Source organism: Ambystoma mexicanum, chromosome 9 (genome assembly GCF_040938575.1).
Source record: "Ambystoma mexicanum isolate Mex_15411 chromosome 9, UKY_AmexF1_1, whole genome shotgun sequence".
Classification (NCBI taxonomy): Eukaryota; Metazoa; Chordata; class Amphibia; order Caudata; family Ambystomatidae; genus Ambystoma; species Ambystoma mexicanum.
Window position 1 is genome coordinate 886662764 of NC_090931.1, and position 22573 is coordinate 886685336.

At 47.6% G+C, this 22573-nt stretch overlaps 1 protein-coding gene across 8 annotated transcripts in view; it reads right to left on the reverse strand.

Moving 5' to 3' along the window:
• LOC138488740 (UDP-glucuronosyltransferase 1A1-like) overlaps positions 1-22573 on the reverse strand; it is a 428922-nt gene that overhangs the window by 9969 nt on the left and 396380 nt on the right. For all 8 annotated transcript variants that reach the window (XM_069615999.1, XM_069616006.1, XM_069616000.1 and 5 more), the window contains exons 2-3: positions 20283-20414; positions 4977-5064 (exon numbers count right to left, since the gene is read on the reverse strand). In XM_069615999.1, coding sequence (XP_069472100.1) covers positions 4977-5064; positions 20283-20414 — 220 coding nt within the window. The remainder of the gene's footprint in view (positions 1-4976; positions 5065-20282; positions 20415-22573) is intronic.

Consider the following 22573-nt stretch of genomic DNA (forward strand, 5'->3'; position numbering starts at 1 on the left):
CAGCCATGGCTGCAATGGCACTAGCGACCGCCCTTCCCCCCCGCCCCCCAACCTTCACCCTCACAAAGTTTTCAAGTGTTCAATCAATGCAAGAGGAAAATATTAACAGTAAAACGGAAAATACAGGTACCACCCCCTGCAGGTGCTGACCAAGGCCGAACCAGGGTGCAGACCCATAGCCCTACCAAGCTAACAGGCGATGCCTACCAAGTCATAAAGGAAATGAATCGCTTCCTTGGAAGCACCGTGGACGTCATGGGGAGAAAGTCCACCGATTCCTATGTAGAGGGTAACCCACCTACCAAGGACAGTGCTAGAAATAATGACAGAAGAGCCATCGCATACAGCGAAGGGAGCAGCGACTTGGATTGTCCTCTAGCCAGTTCTGTGGGCCCCAGGGATACATTTGAGGATCAATCCAGTAGAGCGGGGCCTGACCCTTGCCAGGCCAATTTAGGGGCTTATGAGCTCATCGTATTTACCACTACAGCGATGATGCCGAGGAATCCTAATGCTTACAGGACTGCAGTGAACTCTATCGATGACTCGGATATCGCAATAGCCCGAAATCCGCCATACCTAGGCTTGATGGAGGTGATGCCCAAGTCTATTTACACTAGTTACACTTAGCGCCGACGGTGGTGTCGTCATTACACCTAAAATGTAGAGCAGACTTTATTTTCCAGCATGAGTCATAAGTCAGAACTCTCTCCCACCCATTGCTAGAGTTGGGCTGGGGCGCAGGGCTTTGTTTCCAAGCCTGCACAGAATTAGTAAAGACTCCTCTGGTCCTCTTGCTTAGACTGGTGAACAAATGTAACTCCTAATTTACAATCGTTCTTAGGCTTAGCCTGGATATGGATTTCATTTACCAGCAAGTAACGAATAATGGAACTCCTACCTCACAATCATTATTGGACTTGCGCTGCGTTGTTGGGCTTTGTTACCCAACGTGTAACCAATGATTTACATTCTCTCTCACAATTGCTAATACACTTGAGCTGGGTTCTTTGACTTAGTTTGCCTGCATTTAACGTATTAGTCAAGTCTCCTCTTGCAGTTTATCGTATTATTATGCTGCATATTGGGTTCCGCTTCCCAGCATGCACCAAATACTTTAACTTCATTCTCTTCCTTGTTAGACGTGAGCTGGGTTGCTGGACTTCACTCATTGGCTGTGCACAGCCAATCAACGAAGTAATGCCATCTGAGTCTTCTTCTCCTTGGATTGGGCGCTGGCCTTCATTCTATTACGTGGAGCAGACATTTCCGGTTCATGTCAAGACTCACATGGACCATTCCTCCATCGTGGTCAGAGTCCTATCTCAATCTTGTCTTCCCATTCTTTTGCTTATGTTTTGGTGTCCTCTCTTAGTCCCTCTGTGGATTTCTTATATTGCCACCTGGCCCGTCTCTTTCTCCTCTGACTCACCTGCGTTATCTGACTATCAGAGACGCCATCTTCTTTTAAGGTCCCTGCTCCTTTCCTGCTCCCGCTCACAATGTTGAGCGGTTGTTTGCAAGCTCCTGCTTGCCTCCCCGTCATGTTGATTTTCTCTGGTCCTTCTCCTCTCCTGATCAATGTCTCCCTCTCGGTTCCAGAGATCAATTCTTTCAGTCTGGACCATTTGGTCGAATTGCTGGCGGCACTAGGTTTGGTGGCTATCTTCCTGCTCCTGGGCAGCATGCTTTTGTCTCTACCTCCAGGCCTTTTATTTTGAAAGGACTGTGGTTGCAGGACCCTGGTCGCTAGATGACTGCCACAAACAACAAACACAGGAAGGCTGTGGCATGCCGTACTCGAGAAAGGAATTATGCCATAGCTCAAAAGGATTGTCAAATTGAGAATATACTAGGATTGTGCAAACTAAAAACATACAGGGAATTGTCAAATTGTAGCAGAATGGGATTGTCAAACTGGAAATATACAGGAATTGTCCATTTAGGAATACACTGTGTTTTCCTATTGTTTTATTTTTTTTATTTATTTATTATAAGGAGCGTATACATCAAAAGATTGTAAGGGTCGGGAAGATAGCTCAGGGGCAACATGAAGCAAGACAACGCATAGCAACACAAGTTCGGATCCTGGCCATAGAAACCGGTCCCGGTATTAAGCACGTTGTAAAAGAACAATTCATAATATATATACTGTGAATATCCTATGTATTTCTTTGCTTATTTATTTTATCCAAAGTGCTGAACAATTGTATTACATTAGTGGTACAAATCTAATTTTACCAGAATTAAAAAAAATATAAGTACACAAGAAAAACAGCAAGAGTGAAAAATCATCTTAAGCATAATGAATTGACATTTTGGATGAAAACGCAATGGACAAGAAGTACTGCTTCAATTGTATTTTAACTAGGGTTGCTATAGGAGTGTGTAACCTTGTAATGTTAACGGGGGGCGGTACACTGGGATTTTGTACATTGGGGGTCTAACGGGATTGTCAAACTGAAAATATAAAGAAGTACATTGCATCTAACAAACCTGCAGTGTAGTAATGTTTTTCAATGTGGGTTAAACTTGCGCTGTACAAACTGGGAATGTACTTGGGTTGTAGGAAGTTTGACTCTGAGACTACTTGTGTGGAAGGCAGGCATTGCAGGTTGCAGTAACCTTACATTGAGCAGATTTTCATAATTGAGTATGCGCTGGTGCAACTAACGGATTTGCACCAGCGTTACAGCTTGCACCATGACCTCACAAGTGCTGGTGTTAGTTCCAGTACTTGTGAAAATGCTGCTGTTGCACCAGGGGTAAACATATCCAGATTCGGTCATTGTACTGGTGCTACCACTTGCTATGCAGATGCAACAAGCCAGTTTGCACCGTTTAGCACTGATGCGAACACAGGAATTGTGCGTTTGGTGTGGCTTGCACGATGGCCAGATGTGTGCAAGTGTTCGCTCCACTCTTAACATCAGCGCACATGTGGCCCTTGTGCTGGTGCTTCCACCCAAGCAAATCCTGGCATTGCAGCAATGCAAAGGCCAGTCTAATTGAGTCATTTCACTGGCACCGCAACCGGTGCAAATAGGGGCACTGCTCGAGCATCGGGACCAGCACACATGTGATGGCTGCTTTGGCACTACAACAAGTAATGCAGGTGTGCCCAAAAGACGTCTTCAGAGGGGTGGTCATTCAAGAGCCCCACACAGGCGTCCCTTCTGTTGGGTTGCTTGCTGGCTGGGTCATGTTGGACTTTACAGTCCATCCCAGACAACCTGCAAGGCAATAGCACACCCCGCCCGGGCGCAGAGTCTTTACTGCTGTGCCCACGAGAGGCTGCAGCTTGCCCTGGGTCACTATGGTGAGATGTAGCCCCTCCCTTTTCAGCAATGGCAGCAGAAGGCAGACCCGTCTGCAAGCCGGTAGTCAAGGCGAGGAAGTGATAGGTTATCTATACATGATGAAAACTGGTCACGATGCACTGCTAGGGTATAATGGAAACTGTCAGTTCGGTGCAAAGTGGCATGGTGTTCATTATTACATTTGCCAACTGGGAATAAGGAAACTGGAAATGAGCTGCTAAGTGGCTGGAATTTAATTTGTTAACGAATATAATGTAAACTGGGTATACTGGACAATGGAATTGATGTGCTATGTAGGCATAATGTAAGCTGGCAATAATGTGCTAGCTGGATTCATATGTGCAGAAAAAAAGAGAATAGTATGTATTCATTTCAATATTTGCCGCCTTACAGTTGCATTGCCAGCATGTGAATTGTATTTTATAGTTCCCAAAGAATGTTCACAAAGAGAAATTACTTTATAACAGTTTAATAGATTTGCATTGGGATCAACACAAATGCATTATCTAATGTATGATTCAAGTGTACTTCGAGAAACTAACCCCCAGGGGGGAAAATAATTAGCACTACAGCAATGCTGCAGTGCCGAACTCGTCAGCTGTATTACATCACATTCATGAATGATAAATGGCCTGTCGTTTGCTCAGCAAAACAATTGAATATTTTATGTTAAATTGTAATAATATGTCAATGTACATTTGCAATTATTCTATTGTTATTTGTGGGGGAGGTTTAGGGAGTGCAATTGCATTGGGTGAACAACAGTAAAGACGATTTAGCGTCTGTGGTAACGCTTTGTCGATGCATCAGCCATTTCGAGATGCCAGAAGGGGGAGTACCCATCCTCTGGCATCCCCCTCCAGCTGGCTGTCAGAGCATGGCTGTGGAGGCTGGGGAGTAGGCCGTTTCATCCTCCATGGTAGGTTGCGGGCCCTCCCTGAGCACGAGAATCAGATCTCCATTTTATGCCAGCGCACTATGAAGTGGCAGAGGTGAGTATGTGGTGGCCCGCTCCCGGGACACGGTGTTGCACCAGCATGGTGCCAAGAAGAACGACACCGGAGTCAGGGTAGGATCGACTGACAAGCCGGAAGCGGCTCGTTCCTTTTATTAACTTGGTCACATGGTTGCCACCACGTGACCACACACAGTCCCTTGGGAGGTACCATGTTCCCCAGGAGGGGTAACATGCAACAGAGTACACAGAAACCAGGGGTGACCCTGATTCTGAGAAACGGGGAAACACAGTTGCATACATCGAATGTGATGGTAGAACAAGACTAATGAGTGGACACCCATACCTGTGGTGCCCCTCTTTCTTTGTAATGGAACCCGCTTTGATGTTTCTACAGCTAATCCTTTGCACCCCGCCAGTGGATCCACTGGCGGGTACTTATAATTGGCTTGTTGTACCAATGGCTTTGCCTATGTATTGGAATGATGATCATTGGCCTCTAGTTTTACTCAACTCTGATTGTTGGGCAAGAAACTTGGGAAGTTAAGATGTAGCCACTCGCTTATGGTTTTTGCTCGAGGCAGTTTGGATAGTTTCTCTTGGTGCAGTTACGACCTCCAGCCCTATTTCTATGCTCATTGCATACATTAGTGCGTCCTGTTTCTGGTCGCCATTGGTAAAGGCGTGTGGATCCCACTTACCGAGTAGATCATTCTGAGGCAGCCACTTGATCAGTTTGGTGTTGGATGCAAGGTTTGGTGGCGCTTGTCCAGTGTATCGCCACAAAACCTGCAAATTGAGTAAAGGGAAATAAAAGGTAACATTAGTAAAAACGATATCTGTAACGATATCTGTATCCTATGCTAAGCTTACTAGAGCTAATGGAGCGCATACTGCAATTACTAGACTAATGGAATGAATGCTTCCTTTACAAAAGCCAATGAAGAACCTGCCACAATTACTTTGTACAATTGAACTCTTGCTGAGCTTACTGTGGTATTTGAGGACGCTGTGTTGCTAGCCTATCTACTTCCAAGATGTCGCCTGTACTTCCCCTCATGCTGCACCATTCACTACACTCTAGCCTTTTGCAAGGTGGCACCCGTTCCCTCTACGATGTTCAGACACCGAACGTTGGCTCCTCGAAACGGTATATGTAGTGGTCTAGGTAAGAACAGCATGTCGCTATGGTTTCCAAATGCACTGACGCTCCTGGCTGTCTTACCCCTTTCTCCTGTTTTGCCTGCTCCATTTGTTCCTGTATCCTTTCATTTTGACCTTAGAGGCCACTACAGTGACATTTCACAATACATTGACAAATTTCATGTAAATTCATAACAACAAAACATATACAAAACATTTACATCAACAAAATGAATTACATTAAATACTTCAATTTTTTTTCTCCGAATCTTACAGACATTCAGCCCCTAATAATTGATTGAATTTTAGCTAAAAACCTTAAAACTTCTAAAGATAAAAAGGTTTCCCTCCCTGCTGATAGTCAATTCCAGAATTCCTCTGAGTGTAACCATTCAACGTTGCGAGCAAAACGAGAAAAATACTCCACCCTTTTCTGACTTATGCCTGCACATGATATAAGTAGATGTTTCACATTTTGTTGCTCGCCTGCATTACAGAGATTACACAGACGGTCTGCCAAATTCCCTTTATTCCTAATTCTCTGTAAATCATGAGTAACATAAATTCATGCAAAACCTTAGGAAATCCGCCCTCCAATTAGCATTCAGAATTTTCCTGAGGTAGGGTAGCACATAGCCTAGAGATGTATCCATTACAGGGAAGTTCTTATAAAATTTCATATTGTCCAACAATGCCCTTGTTAAAATCCAATCATTTTGACTAATAACTTTTTTTTAGTTTCAACAGGTTATCAATCAGATCGTTTTCTGGTGACTGACATTTCAGTAACAATGCAATTGCATCCTGTTTTACCCCCATAAGGCAGGCGTTAGTACCCATTTCCACCAGACAAGCTATATCTACATACTAAAACGCTAATTCATGGAATTATTTGCGCCGTAAAACGGGGATTTGTGTGCCATTCTGCCCGCAAATAGCCATTTGTTAAACAGGGATTTGCGGGCAGAATGGTGCACAAATCCCCATTTGTAGGCGCAAATAATTCCATGAATCATCCCCAGAGAGTTTTTCTAGGGGCTTATGATAGATTTATAGAGCATGATCCTTCTCCATTCAGCATGCGACTGTGAGGAATGGATTCCTAATTCAAATCACAGCCTAGCCATAGATAGTGAACGTGGCAAGTTGAGAACCTTTTTGCAGATCAAACCCTCAATTCGTACCCAATTAATTTTTAGGGCCATTTTCTCTATTTCGATTCCATACATTAGGATCGGAATCACCTTGTCCTTATACAATGTAATTGATGGTAATAGGGTGAATAAACAATAAGCATGGAGGATTATTTTCATCTGGCAAATACGTTCATTCAACTTTTTTTCTGAATCTGCCTCTAAGGAGGCCATAGAAGGGCTTGATCTCATTATAAAGCCCAGGTACTTAATTTATTTTACCACCAGCAAACTCTGTTTAACAAGTTTCCACTTGAAACTTCCTATCTTTTTTTTGGTTAGGTTGTTATAAGACATAAAGAAAGTCTTACTAAGGTTAATAATAAGGTCATTTGAAGATGCATAGTTTTCAAAAGCTGTAATTAAGCGCTGGAGACCTATCGGTGTGCGGTCCATTAAGACCACATCATCTGCAGAGGCCAACCCTTTCATTTTAAGAGTACCAATTGAAGGGGCACTTAAAGATTGAGGTATTAGTTTACTCCAGAGATCAGCCAGGAAAAGGTTAAAAAGGCAGGGAGCTACAACTCATCCCAGCCTTAAGCCCTTCTCAGTATGAATAGGTGAAGACAAGTGACCCTGCAAATCCAGTCTCACCTGTATCACAGTGTTACCATGGAGGTGGATTAAGATCGCTAAGAGACCCTCTGGATTGCCCGATCCTCATAACCATCGCTTTCCAAAAAACCACCTCCTTCCCTTCACACAGTGTCGGGTAAACCCATTCTTTTGATTCTGGGAACGTTGCAGCAGAGTAGAGAAAACTTCCAACCCTAGTTGTTTGAAATCCATCCCCCAATTAAGCATAGCCTTAACTCCCATTTGGGATTTCATCAAAACATCCACTATGTTCGTAACTTGATCGTAAGGGAGACGTATACGGTCAATGTCATGGGAAGAGAGTAAATAAAGGTCCGGAATTTGTCTTGTTGTGGTTAAAATGTTTCACAGGTTCAGGCTAGCTTGGCCCTTAATTGAATCAATTCTCTTCAACCATACTCTGGGTAAGGAGAAGGGGCTTATTTCCTTCCTACACATTGTCTCTTCACAGTCAGCCTCAGCCCCATTCCTGTGTGGCGCAGAATCTGCCTCCAAATTCTCAGAAGTTGAATGTGACTGAAGAACCTCAACTGCCATAGCTGTAACTCCAACCTCATTTGGCCCTTTCAGACAGCATCTATTAGTTGTATCCGCAAGAGCTACAACAGGGCCCAATCTCTTTTCATCCGTACTTCCATGTCCTTGGCCCTGTTTGGCTATCTCTTTATGAAAACCTGGTGCCAAACGTATTGGTTCCGCATTCACTTCAATGGGATTTACTGTTTGTTGACCCACACTGATTTTGCTAACTGAGTGTCTGGACAGACTATCATACAGTTGGTGGAGTGTTACACTTCCCAGAGAGGTCCCAACACCTTAATTCACTTGTTTGATAGCCACTTGCTGAGCAAAAGATTGGTTAGGCTCGTCAGAAATGTCCCTGTTGATGGCTTTGTTTAGAACATTAAAAAATTGTCTTTTCCCAGATTTCTTTTGCTTCATCTGCTTTTTGTTCTTAGATTTTTGTGTCAATGCCGGAATCACTTCCTTGGGTGTTCCATTTTTTAGTAGAGCATCCTTTCGTTTCTTTCCTTTAGTTTTTTTGGACCCTCAACCATAAGTTTCATTTCTTCAAGAGATGTGACTACAATCTTTGGGACCTCAGACCTTGGTGCCTCAAATGCTGAACTTCAGCAACCTTGATCTTGTCAATACCTGGGTCATCCTGGGCCTGACCTCCATTTAGCCCATTTTTGACCCTCTGTGGAAGGGCCTCCCCTGTCTGTACCAGCCTAAACAATTCCTCCAGTGTTGACTGGACAGTGGGGTGTCATCCAGAGGAATATTTTCAGAGACACCTTCCATGGTCGACGGTTTCATCACATTGCCATACAACCATAGTCTTTTTAGCTTGAATCTCATTGATTGTATTTCCTGGTCTAGATCAACCAAATTGGACTTAATGTCCTTGCACATCACAGATTGATTTGTACTTTCCTCTTTGAGGAGTCCCAAGTCTTTGAACAATGATGAGGTTACCAAGCGACTCCATACCACCATGGAAGACTCACAAGTGCCCACTTCCATGGTCAATTCTAAGGGTGTTCCCCAATGTGATTGGACTTCTGCCCTCAATCATTTGAAAACATTGACAAGGAAGTTTCAAACGAAATTCAGGGCCGAGAGGGTTGAGTCTGAAGGTGAGATACTCTGAGCCTGGTCTTTTGTCAAATGCTGGTGGTCTTTAATACATGAACTGACCGGCTGACGTCCCAAGGAAGAGGTAGGCGGAGACCCTTGATCCGAGACTTCACTCGATCCCTTTCCATTAGTCAAAGAGTGAGTCAAAGGCAACCCCACCTCCATGCCATCCACTGCAAATTGTTCCTGTTCAATGAGTCTTACATCGCTAAGTTTAGTATCATTCAGGGACCTCCTTTTGTTCAGCATCCCCTTAGTTCTGATCAATATCATTGAGGATGTGGATAGTGTATATTCCAGGTCATTCCTTAGTGTGAGTCCCAAAGAATGTGACACTGGGCATGGACTAGAAGTTAGTGATGTTATTTGGTCACGCAGGTTGAACTGGCCGCTTGAAGAGGGCAGTGAAATGACTAAGACATGACAATTTCCTTGTCCTGCTCCTGCAGCATGTTATCTAGTTCTGGAGCCTTCATGTCATCTCTCCAGCTAAGACCCCCGCCTCTTAAATAGTAAACTTTCAAACTTACCCCAACTTTGCAACTTTCCAACCATCTGCCCTTTCAATCGGAGAGTCAATGGTGCCTCAGTATTATTTAAAAGGGTTGCGTGACTGAGTACTTATTTATATGAGTACCCAAATTCTGCATTGGAAAGTTAATAAATATAAATAAGTTGTAGGCTATTAGAGCCCTTAATGTCTTTGATGTTTTAGGCTGTTACACTGATGTTATGTAGAAAGCGGAGAAAATGATGGAAACGTTACAAAGAAGCCAAAGCAGAAAACGTGTGTTACCTGAAAGCTTGGTAACTTGAAGCCGGTGACCGCAGTGTCACCTCTGGAGCCGGGCACCAAGGGCTCACTCGGGAACACACAGTAACACACTCTGCTCCACACTCGCTCCGCTTCACCGCAATGCCAGCATTTTTCTCCACTTTGTCCGCCTCCAACAATGGGCAAAGAAAAAAGACTCTCCATCTGATTTAGCAGCATACAATGAAAAGTTACCACATGATAACACACTCTGTTCTGCACTTGCTCCACTTCGCTGCAATGCTGGTGTTTTTCTCCACGTCGTTCCGTCTCCAACAATGGGCAAAGAAAAAAGACTCTCCAGCTGATTTAGCAGCGTACAATGAAAGGTGAGCACACAGTAACACCCTCTGCTCTGCACTCGCTCTGCTTCACTTCAATGCCAGCGTTTTTCTCCATGTCGGTCCATCTCCAACAATGGGCAAAGAAAAAAGACTCTCCAGCTGATTTAGCAGCATACAATGAAAGTGACCACATGATAACACACTCTGCTTCGCACTTGCTCCACTTCGCTGCAATGCTGGCGTTTTTCTCCACCTCGGTCCACTTCCAACAATGGGCAAAGAAAAAAGACTCTCCAGCTGATTTAGCAGCATACAATGAAAAGTGACCACACAGTAACACACTCTGCTGTGCACTCGCATTTCTTCCTGTATCCTACTCCCTTGTGTTTCCTTGCTGCCTCCTTTCTCTCGGTGCCATCCTTGGCCTTGTTGTTCTTACCGGCTTCCTCGGCTGGATTTCCTTTGTTGTTGTCGGCATGCAGTTCTGGGAACCTCTTCTGATGCAAATTGATCCTTCTTACCAGGGGTTTTCTACCCCATGAAGGCTTCCACTGAGTGCTTTCTTTCAGTTACATGACTGTCCTGTTACCTCCATGGGGGCAGATTCTTGCAAGGCAGCATTTGCTGAAAACCACTATGCGTAAGAAGGGGGGCCCCGGGGGGAACGCGAAGCGTTTCCCCCCGGAGAGTATTTTGGCGCTGCACTCGGCCAGCGAGTGGCCGTGGGGGGTAGAGCGCCCCTCCCGGGGTACTTAAGGGCTCAGGGAAGGTTCGGGAGGCAGGCGACGGTTAGGACTTGGCGATTGTACAGGTCCCGTTGCCTGCTCCCGAGCCTTCCCTGTGTTCCCTGGGCCTAGCTGGCGGTTAGTGCAGGTGAGATAGGGGATTTAGTTAGCGAGAGGGCGGGTAGGTAATAAAAAAAAAAAAAAAAAGTTTGGTTCGGGTAACAGGGTAGGAGGGGTGCCGTAAATAAGACACCCCTTGCGGCTTACCGGCCTATCCAGGTTCCTGTGCCGTTAGGTGGGCGGCCTGCGAGCGGGGGAGGGGCTTGGGGCTCCGTGTTTTTTCTCGTCGGTTTAGAGGATTAGTCATCCTCCCAGTCCGCGGTTCGTGTGGGCATTGGGGATAAAAGGGGAGCGGAGCCTCAGTGGATTTTGCAGCGTGTGGTCCGCGGGGCTCCTGTGAGCTACTCCCGCTCCGCTCCGAGCGTTCGTTCCGTGTGCGTGGGCGTTTTTTCTCAACGCTCGCACAGAAAAGGGGTTGGGCGGCGGATTTAAAGGAGCCGCGCCCGATTGTTAGTGTGAAGTGCGGTGCGCTCTGGACACGGCCAGGTGGCAGTGTTCTGCCTGTTAGCAAGTGCTAACTAGGGCTTTCTTTTGGGGGTTTCAGGGCTCCCGCTTCTGGAATAATGGTGGGGAAGGGGAGGGTAAGGTAATAAGTGGTAGTTGGGCAGGGGGTAAAATAAAAAAAAAAAAATAAATAAATATTTTCTAATTTACAATTTTCAAGTTAGCAGTAGGGAAGTAAATAAAAAAAAAAAAATACAATTAAGGAAGGTTAGTTTACATTTGTGTCCTTTATTAATTGGCACTATTAGGGTGACTTATTGCAGGGTTCCAACTAGGTGGGTGTGTTTATTGGGGTTTTTGGGGGCGCTTAGCTCCTTTCAGGTTTTTGAGGTTTTTCAGGGCCAAAAGGGCTAGTCCACGGGTAGGTCCCGGCTCGGGGGCATTAGAGTATTTAGGGAAATTTTGAAAGGGTGATATCTGCTGGGCACACACATTTTAGTGGGCACAATGACAGGCCGGGGGGCGAGCAAGAAGGGGCTGGTGGATGCCGGGGCCTTGAAGAAGGCCCTGGAAATCATTAGCAGGGCAACTAAAGCCCAATTGGAAAGTGCGGTAGGGGAAGTTACGGGAGAGGAAGGGAGCGGTGGGGGCCGGCCGCAGCGCAGAGCGGCGGCAGACGGTGCATTGGCGGCGGTGGTGGCTTGCACCCCTACGGCAGGAAAAGGGGAGATTTGGGAATCTAGGGGCAGGAAGATGAGGAGGGAGATAGACAGGAGGGCAGATGGGGGTTTAATGAGTTCAGGGGGTCAGCCAGAGAGGGAGGAAGGGTATGATAGCTCCAGGGTAGAGGGGAGCGTTCGAGTGGGTAGAGACCGAGGGAACAACAGTGGGGGCAGGGGTGGAGGGCAGGTGGGTGTGGCAGGGCAGAGAGGAAGAGGGGGAAAATACCTGCAGAAGAGTGCAGGTGGGAGAAGGAGGGAGAGGTCCCCGTCAATTGAGGAGGGTAGGGTGGGGCGCGGACGGCCCCCCCGGATAGGAGGAGTGGGGGCGGAGGGCGCTGCGCAGCCCCCGCTGTGCAGATGGAGGATGAGGGTTTTGGTACGGCCCCTCCTCAGTTAACGCAAGGAGAGCCTAGAGGGCACAGCACGGCCCCTAGCAACGAGGATGTCAGGGTGGAGGTCGGAACGCCTCGCCCAAGAGAAGAGGACCAGGCAGAGGTTCCCACAGCCCCGCCGAGAAGATGTCAGAGGAGTGGCGGGGCGGACGCCCCGGGCTTGGAGGAAGATCTGCAAATCATCTCGGGCAGGAGCCCGCATCCTCAATGGTATTTAAGGGGTGATGAAGTTGGTTGGGATGAATACGGGGGGCAATGCGAATTTGAGGATTACAGGGCGGAAAGGGAAAGGGCGGAGGAGAGAAGAAGTTCAAGGTGGGACGGGGAAAGGGAAGTACAGGGGGGTCGGGGCGAAATGGGTCGAGGAAATTATTGGCTGGGCGATTGTGCTGACATGTTTTGTCCCCGCAGCAGGAGCCCTCTGAGAATGGAGAGGAGGAGCAGTGGTGTGGAGGCCAGGCCGCAGATGGCAGGCGTGGAAAGAGGTGAGAGGGAAAGGGAATGGTCATCTGCATGGCAGAGAGGGGTCATAAATAGGGGGTTGGGGGATGACCGGGGTGGTCTGCAAGGTGTGATGAAGGAAGTAGGGGTGCAGGCTTTTGGAGCTGAAGGGGTTGGAAAGAACATTTGCTCAGTGGAGGTCCAAACGGACAAGGTGGTGGAGCCATTGGGGCTCGAGGTGCAGGCGGAAAAAGATAAAGAGGTGGAGGTAAAGGGAAAGGAGAAGAAATTGCCATACATGGGGATAACAAAGCCATTGGGGGCACATTTGATGGCAGCAACCAGGGAGAAGATACAGGGAGGTGAATTTGTGGATGTCTTCAAGTTGCTGCATAGGGAGGTGAGAGCGAAAGAGGGGTCTAAGGAGGAAGAGAGAGAGTTGGCTTCACGCCCGAGGGTCCCGGTGACCATTGAGAATTGGACGTCGGCGTTTATCATTTATGCCAGCGTGTATTGCGGAAAATTCCCGGAGCGTTGCGTGGCTCTGTTGAAATACATGGATGTAATAAGGAAGGCTTTCACGAGCTTTGGGGGCTTTGCTTGGGTAAGGTATGACGAGGAATTTAGAGCGAGAATGGCGGAGGACAGTCAGGCGGTCTGGGGGGAGATAGATATGGATCTTTGGCTGCAATGGATGGCCCCAACGAGGCCAGCACCGACATTACACACGGCGAGCGGGCTGCCAGTGCCTTTCCGGCCCTTTCTTGGTCGCCCCGCCCATGAAGGGGCGGGGGGAGGAGGCAGGGGCCAATCCTCAGCAGCATGCTGGGGGTACAATAAGGAGAGCTGCGCAAGAACCATGTGTAGGTTCAAGCATGAGTGCAGCAAGTGCGGGGGGAAACACCCTCTCACGCAGTGTTTCCAACAAGGAGACAGGGGAAGGGGGAGAGGTGCAGGAAGAGGGGTTGGGGGGAAAAGCTTTTACTCCAATTAAAGTGGAGGTGCTGGAGGATTGGTTGCAATTTTACCCGGATAGGGAAGGTGCTAAGATTTTGAGTGAGGGTTTTGGGCAGGGGTTTAGATTAGGTTACCAGGGTCCAAGGGTGCGGAGATGGGCGGAAAATCTGAAGTCAGCAAGAGAGAACATGGAAGTGGTAAGGCAAAAATTGAGCAAGGAATTGGCAGCGGGCAGGATGGTGGGTCCGTTTGATGAAGTACCGGGTGACCTAGTAATATCCCCGCTGGGGGTGGTGCCCAAGAAAGCCCCGGGGGAGTTCAGACTGATTCATCACTTGTCTTGGCCGGAGGGTATGTCAGTTAATGACTTCATTGCCCCGGAAGAGTGTGGGGTTGTGTACGCGAGTGTAGACCAGGCGGTGGAGCTAATAAGGAAAGAAGGGCGAGGGGCCTTCATGGCCAAGTGCGATATTAAAGCGGCGTTTAGATTATTGCCAGTGCACCCAGAGGATTTTTGGTTGTTGGGGTTGCAGTTTGAGGACCGTATTTACATAGACAAAGCATTGCCTATGGGTTGTGCAATCTCCTGTGCGCTGTTTGAACGATTTAGCTCTTTTTTACAGTGGGTTTTCTCATTCAGCTCAGGGTGGGAGAGTGTGTTGCACTATTTGGATGACTTTCTGTTCATTAGCGGGGCAAAAAGGGAGGAGGATTGCAGAAGAATGCTAAAGTTGTTTCAAGACTTGATGGAGGAGCTGGGGGTACCATTAGCCAAAGACAAGACGGAAGGCCGGCAGTGGTGTTAACATTCCTGGGAATTGAGTTGGATTCAGTGGCCATGACCTCACGCTTGCCGCACGACAAGGTGAGCAAATTGGTGGCACTGTTGGAAAAAACAGTAGGGGCCAAGAAAATGATGCTGGTAGAGATGCAGAGATTGGTGGGACATCTGAACTTTGCATGTAAGGTGGTGGCCCCGGGGAGAACGTTTTGCAGAAATATGGCAAGGGCCATGGCGGGAGCGAAGTGCCCACATCACTGGATAAGAATATCGGGGGCAGTGAGGGAGGATTGCAGGATTTGGTTGCGTTTTTTGGAGAGTTTCAATGGAACGTCTATGTGGTTGCAGGGAGATCCAGTGACTTGGGAAGTTCAGATTCTCTCGGATGCAGCGGGGGCCGGTGGCTTTGGAGTGTTTTAGGGGGGAAAATGGTGTGCTGAAAAATGGCCGGAGAGATGGTTGAAGGAAGCGAGAAGCATAGCGTTCCTGGAGTTTTTTCCATTACTAGTTGCATTGGAGTTGTGGGGGAAGGAGCTGCGAAATAAGAGGGTGAATTTCAATGTAGACAACGAGTGCGTGGTCCATGTGGTGAACAGGCAGTCAGCGAGGGATCAGAGGGTGGCAAGGCTGATGAGAGAATTTGTCCTGCGTTGCATGGAATGGAATGTGGTGTTTAAAGCAACATATGTGCCAGGGAAGGATAATGGCATCGCTGATGCATTATCTCGTTTTCAATGGCAGAGATTCCGTGGATTGGCTCCAGAGGCAGATCGGGAGGGGCGGCAGATTCCGAAGGAGCTGTGGAAGATAGGAGGATGAGAGCGCTGGACTGGTGGAGGGTTCATTGGCCGCGGCATCCAAGAAGTCATACAGGAGGGCCTGGGAGGATTTTATTAGAGGAGGAGCTAGTAGTTGGAGGGGTAGATGGGATGCGGAAGAGCGGAGGAGGGATGACGTGATTAATTTCATACTGAGGTGCATTGACAGGGGCTGGTCAAGGGCGACGATAACAGGAAAACTAGCAGGGATCTCTTTTTACGGAAAATGGTTTTGGGGTTTTCAACCAAGTGGGGGGGAGATGGCAAGTAGGATGTTGGAAGGATGGGCAAGAGAGATTAAGAGGGACAAAGATAGGAGGAGGCCGATATCGGCGGAATTACTGAAGAGTTTGGTTGAGGTTTTGGGGGGAGTTTGCTGGTCGGTATGGGAAGTGGAATTGTTTGCAGCTTGTTTTACATGGTTATTTTTTGGGGCCTTTAGGGTTTCTGAGTTGGTAGGGGGAAAAGGGGGGCTAGGGGGGCTGCAGTGGGATGATGTGCAGATTACAGAGGAAGGTCTAGACATCAAGATTAAAAAGTCAAAGACGGATCAGAAGGGAAAGGGCTCTTGGGTCCGGCTAGGTCGAGGGAGCGAGGCTCTATGCCCAATTAAGGTGGGTAAGGTATGGAAGGAGCGCTGTGGGTTTAACTCAGCTTTGGTTTTCCAGCATGCGGATGGATCCCCGGTTACAGCAGCGCAGGTTTTGGGGGTACTGCGTAAGGCGCTGGGCAGGGTAGGAGAAAAGGGGGAGGAGTTTGGGACTCATTCTTTTAGGATGGGCGCAGCATCTGAAGGTAGCAGACTGGGTTTTTCTGAAGAACGGGTGAAAAGCTTGGGGCGTTGGAGATCGGGTAAATACAAGGGTTACGTTAGGGAGTTTGGGAAAGGGGATTGCTGAAGACAGTTAGTGGAGGACTTGGGGGGCAAGCTGTTTTTGTTTTGTAATAAGATGACTTGTCAGTAATTTGTGTAATTTTTGTTTCAGATGCTGCGCAAAGAAAGGGGGAGTTGGCGCAAGTTTGGATTGTTGGACATTCAGTTGTGAAGTGGGCTGGCAAAGAGGCGGAGAAAAGGGTGTTTGGTAGACAGCTGGGGTGCAGTTATAAAGAAGTGGTGGTAAGGTGGCATGGTTTGGGGGGCCTGCGTTGGGATCAGCTGCTGCCCATATTGGCAGGAATGAGAGAGCGTTTTGGAGTTCCTCCGGTGGTGATGCTGCATGCTGGGGAGAATGACCTGGTTAGGGATACGGGGGTGGCTCTGCTGAGAAAGATGAAGAGGGACTTAGGTTGGGTTAGGGATATGTGGCCTCAAACGGTGGTGGTGTGGACAAAGTTGTTGCCGAGAAGAGTTTGGAGGGGTGCAAGGAATGAGGGAGCGATAGAGCGGGCTAGGAAGGGGATAAACAGGGAAATGGAGAAATTCTGTGCATCAGTGAAAGTGAGGGTCATGGACCATAAGGAGATAACATACGAGGGGTTTCTTGTTTTTAGAGGGGATGGGGTACACTTGTCCATATACGGGAACAGTTACTACCTTGCGGACTTGAGTTCGTGGCTGGGAGACTGGGTGAAAAGTTTGAGGTAGAAAAAGGGGGGGGGTTTGGGGGCAGAAAGAACTCCTCGGGGGAGGGTTTTTCTGGTGCCGGGGGCATGGCCCCTTTTGATGTGGGGGGGGGGAAGCACAATGGGGGAATGACACGGGAAAGGAGGGGGTGGCGCTGTTTGCCCAAGCAGGTCACCCCGGGGGATCAGGTATTGATCCTGGAGGGGCATGGCCCCTGGGGAGAAAGCGGGACGCCTGGAAAAGGGGCAAGGATTCGGTAGGATCCAAGGGATCATTAGGGAGGAAATGGGTTATTTCATTATTTAATTGTTGGGGGAAAATGGGAAATGTTTAAGTTATTTAATTGATTGTTCAAATAGCTATTTAGTTTGTTAGGCCATGGAGCCAGTTAATGCGTTGTGATTGTAAGCTTTGGCCTGTCACATTAAAGCGACCTTTTCCACTTTTAAATGAGTCTGGGTTTTTGTGCAGTAAGCCAAAAGGGGGGGCCCGGGGGGAACGCGAAGCGTTTCCCCCCGGGGAGTATTTTGGCGCTGCACTCGGCCAGCGAGTGGCCGTGGGGGGTAGAGCGCCCCTCCCGGGGTACTTAAGGGCTCAGGGAAGGTTCGGGAGGCAGGCGACGGTTAGGACTTGGCGATTGTCCCGCCCTCCCACCCCTTCATTTTGTTTAAGGAAGTTGGTTATGTAATGGGGGGGGGTCGTTCGTCAGTGGATTATGAGGAGGAGGGGGGGGTTTATGGTTTAGGGGGCGTTTAAGAGGGTAGGGATGGTAGCTTGGTGTGACAGGTCAGGGCATCGGGGAAGGTGTGCGTAATATTGTTGCTGATGTGGCAGGTCAGGCTGGCTGCAGGTCATAGGTAAGAGGAGTTTGGTGTAGAGGGGAGTTCGGGGGGTCAAAGGTGGCCGGGGCGCCGGGGGCATGGCCCCTTTTGATGTGGGGGGGGGGAAGCACAATGGGGGAATGATACGGGAAAGGAGGGGGTGGCGCTGTTTGCACAAGCAGGTCACCCCGGGGGATCAGGTATTGAGCCTGGAGGGGCATGGCCCCTATGTCTATGTCTATGTCTATGTGTTTATAACGCGCCGACAGCCCGCAGGCATCAGGGCGCGGAGAACATCTGAGAAAGGAGTCTTGTCGAACGCCGGAAGGGTCGAGATACCAGTGAGAGGTTCTGAAATCACTGGGGGTTATTGGAAGAGGTATGTTTTTAGAAGTTTCCTGAAATTGCCGTAATTTCCTTCTACTCTAAGATTCCCTGGGAGGTTGTTCCAAAATTTGGCTGCCATAAATGGGAAGGCTCGGCCCCCCCCTGCTGCTCGTTTCACCCTGGGGATGGCCAAGAGGCCTGTGTCGGCTGATCTCAGGTTTCTTTTAGGTGTATAAGGTGCGAATTTCTTTTTTAGGTATCCTGGCGCCGTGCCAAATAGGCATCTATGCACGATCATCATGGCCTTAAAGTGGACTCTTTCTTCGATTCTGAGCCAGTGAAGATCTTTCCTTGCCTCCGAAATATGGTTTCCAAATTTGATTTCCTTAACAATACGGACTGCCTCATTTTGGATGACCTGACAACGATGCAACTCTTTCTTGGTGGCCCCCACTAATAGTGCATTTCCATAGTCAAGACGGGGTAGAATGACCGCTCTTGCGATGTTAGCCGCATTTGCTTCACTTAAGTAGGGTCTGATGGCTCTCAGCAGGCGCAAGTAATAAGAATTATTTTTGTGTAGATAGTTGACTTGCGATTCGGCCCCTACTGAGGCTTCTACCACCATCCCAAGTGTTTTAACTTGGGGTAGTACTGGAATTTTGGCATCTTTTATGCTAAAAGCCTCGTATTGATCGCCTAGTTTGATTCTGGCATGCTGAGCTCCAAAAATCATGAGCTCAGTCTTGCTGTTGTTGAGGCACATCCAATGCTTCTGCATCCAGATATCAATGGTTTTATATACCTCTTCTACTTTTGCACTGGGGAGAAAGCGGGACGCCTGGAAAAGGGGCAAGGATTCGGTAGGATCCAAGGGATCATTAGGGAGGAAATGGGTTATTTAATTATTTAATTGTTGGGGGAAAATGGGAAATGTTTAAGTTATTTAATTGATTGTTCAAATAGCTATTTAGTTTGTTAGGCCATGGAGCCAGTTAATGCGTTGTGATTGTAAGCTTTGGCCTGTCACATTAAAGCGACCTTTTCCACTTTTAAATGAGTCTGGGTTTTTGTGCAGTAAGCCAAAAGAGCACGCCTCTGCAGGTCAGTACTCGCTACGTTTGTTACGGTCTAACAGACTGAGCACCTGCTGAACCTACTGTCGCTTTTGAAGCCCAAGAGAAAACCTGATTCACTTAATTCAGTCAATGAAGTGCCTGCTGCATTTACAACACCAGGGTCTACCATCTTTGGTTTGTCAGATGTTTTGGGCTACAGCTTTCATCAGTCCTAGCCATCATAGTCAGTGGTGAGAGGAGCTGGGTGTCATATTCCAAAACATCTGGAGAGCCTCAGGTTGCAGGCCCCAGCACTACACTGAGTGGAGCCCTTGCCACAATTGCTACGTCCATTGATTCTCCCTCAGCACTGGCTATGCCCAATACACCTTCATTACGTGTTACAGCTGATAGGATGCCTGCTCATGCCAACAGGGCCAACAGGACACTTTTGCTAAATAGTAATTGCATATAAAAATGTTCCATACAAAGGTGTTTGGAAATAATCCCTCTATAAATTACACAATTTTATCATTATCTCGGCAGTCAGTGCAATCATTGTTGATCCTGCTGCGCTTTATCTGCTGCAACCAATGCAGACAGCACAAGCTTCTGCAGTCAATGTGGGAACCGCTGCCTTCTGCAGATTATGACGCTCAAAATGGCTTTCACATCTGCCACCAGCTCTGTGCATGCTTTCTGCTGCAACAAGTGTTAGGCCTGCTGAGAACTACCTCGTGTAACTCTTCTGTAATCAATTCAGTGCCTGCTCCCTAGCACCTTCTGCCACCAATGATGTGATCACTGCCTGCTACTTCCTGGAAGTCTTTCGCAGCCAGCACTGTGCCTGACACCTTTTACCCATAGCACTTAACTAACTTGCATTTCATTTGAAACTGAGGCAGTTCACCCTCATGTTTAATAGGGAAAAAGAGACGTTTTCAAATTAAGAGGGGCAGGCACTCACAGCAGCGAGTGGAGAAGTGGGGCAGGAGTAGCTAGTTGCTTAAGTCATTTAACTGATGGGCTCACAGAGGGGGAAGTGAGGCTCAATGGCTTACACAGGGCTGGCATACAAGCTAGGACATGTTAAGCAAGTTCCTGTTCAATGACCACAGGGGGTGCAGCAAGGGGCACGGTGGTGTAGGGGGTTCTTCCTCACCATCTGAGGTACTGTTCCCAGGGCTTCTGCAATGAGCATTGCTTTCTTCATGGGGATCTCAGACACCATGGACCCCAGAGAGAAGATCACTAATCCATGATCGCCCGAGTCGTTCACCAACTTTTCAAATTCCTGAGGAGGAAAAAAAGTGAAGAATGTTGTAAAATTCAGAAGTGTTTCATCGCCAAAGCACCACAATGGTTCAACAAGTAAGAAAGTGGGACGTCACTATTCCAATGCATTCAGAATGTGCCAGAATACAGACATTTGAGTGGACATTAAAGAGTCACTTAAGCATTAATATCCTTTCTCGTGGTCTTCACTGCCCAGTAAAACCCGTAGCCCAAGTTAGAGACCTTGGCAACGTTTTAGGTCTGAAGTTGTGAAACGGTGTGGTAGCTGCAGCACAGGTTAGGACTGCAAAAGACAATGGCAACTAGGCGACAGGAAAATGGAACTATCAGTTGTCCCTTCTCCATTCCCCTAACGGCCTCCCCTAACGGCCATGTTTCGAGCAGGTGAGCAGCAGCTGGAGAGCGGCAGCAGCAGATTTGTAAGTGCAGTGGGAGATGGAGGGGTGGACAGGGTAGGTTGCAGGAAGAGTTGGGGCAGGGTGGCCGTTAGAGAGAGGGGAGAAGGCACTCAGCTCGCTTTGAACGGGGACTGAGATTATTCATTTAGCACGAATTTGGAAGGAGCTGATTGGCTCAAGTATGCACGCCAGGTGCTAATACCAGACGAATGTTTTTCACCCTGAATGCTCGCCGCTTACCAGTACCTCATTATCACTTTCGCTGTGTTCGTCTGCATTCTACGCAAATCTTTATCCAAGGATTTCACCCTCTGAAGCAAGGAACAGCCAGTGCACTCTGGGACTTGTAGTTTAGTTATCCTCACATAACAGGAATGATCCTGCTCCCAGCATGAATGCACTGTTGGCAAGGAGCCAGGACAAACTAGTTCACGTTGCACTTGGCATAGTCACACTTGCCAGCCATGGACAATATGGAAAGGTACTTTTGTTTTATTAATGCAGTGCTACTCATACTTTTATTTAATATGAATTCAGCACTGTCACTGGTTTCACGAGGATATCCTGTTCTTTCTGCCTTTTAATACAGTGGAATATTTTTTCCTCGTGCGCTAGAGATCACTGCCGTGTGCTTTCACCGTTGTAATATTGCTTGTTTCTTTTACAAGGGGTTACCCGGAAAAGGAAATACTTTTTGTTCCTACTGAATTCTTCTGGTGTGCTTTTGGAATGCCCGTAGATAAATGTATAAATGTTCCATACTCTTCTGCATCTTTTTAGTTTGGGCTATTCGGGGTCGCTTGCGACACCTATAAGCCAAAACTATTGCATTGGAATACAGATAGGGAGTAATGGCATATGAGGAGGGGCACATAGTCTGTAGGTGTTGTTTGGATATATGCGCCCACAAATTGCCTGCACATGGCCATGCTAATCCCTATGGCCATTCCACCCATTCCTACCTCTGCATGCCCAATACACCTCCTCATGGGAACTCTTTGACCTCGCTATAATCAACCCCTACCATCAGGCTTTGCATTCAATGTACCTGCCAGTGTTTGTTCAAAGCCGACTTCTGAGAGTTAATGACTTAATTGAAGTTGTAAACAAGTAACTGGTGTAATAAAAATGTCTTATCAGGACTGCTTTTCAGTCTCTCGATTTATACGCACTCTGTGTTTCCGCTGCTGAATTCCTGTTAAAAACAAGCACTGGCAAAGCCACTGAAGTCCTATTTAAAACAAGCATTGGCAAAGCCAACATTTGTAGCTTGTGCATAGGTTTTAAGCTTTTGCCAGGCACTGCTATTAGATGTCCAGGTACTCCCACCATTTTGCACTTGCTACCATCAATGGGTAGTTAATACCTCTACGGCTGTGCCTGGCAAGTGCCTATCGATGCCTACACGAAAGCCCAAACTGTTGGCATTGCCAGTGCTAGTTTTGTGTGGCATGCTAAATCTTCCTCCTACTCTTATCCCTGACTCTTTTCCTGTGCCACCTCCAATTTCCACCTTCGGGCTCGTACTTCTACCCAGATAAACTCCTGCCTTGTTCCCCCCTGCGCTTCCCAACGTCCCCTTGGTGTCGGCTACACAGTGTTCTTGTTGTCAAGAAAGACATTCTGTTTGGTAAACTATCTAGAATTCTTGATTCATTTAGATCTTTTAACTTTCACTATAAGGGTCATGGCACAGTGAAAATGTATTGGGTTGTGGTGGCGTGTCTGCAATCAAAATTTGACAGGTTCACTGATGTAA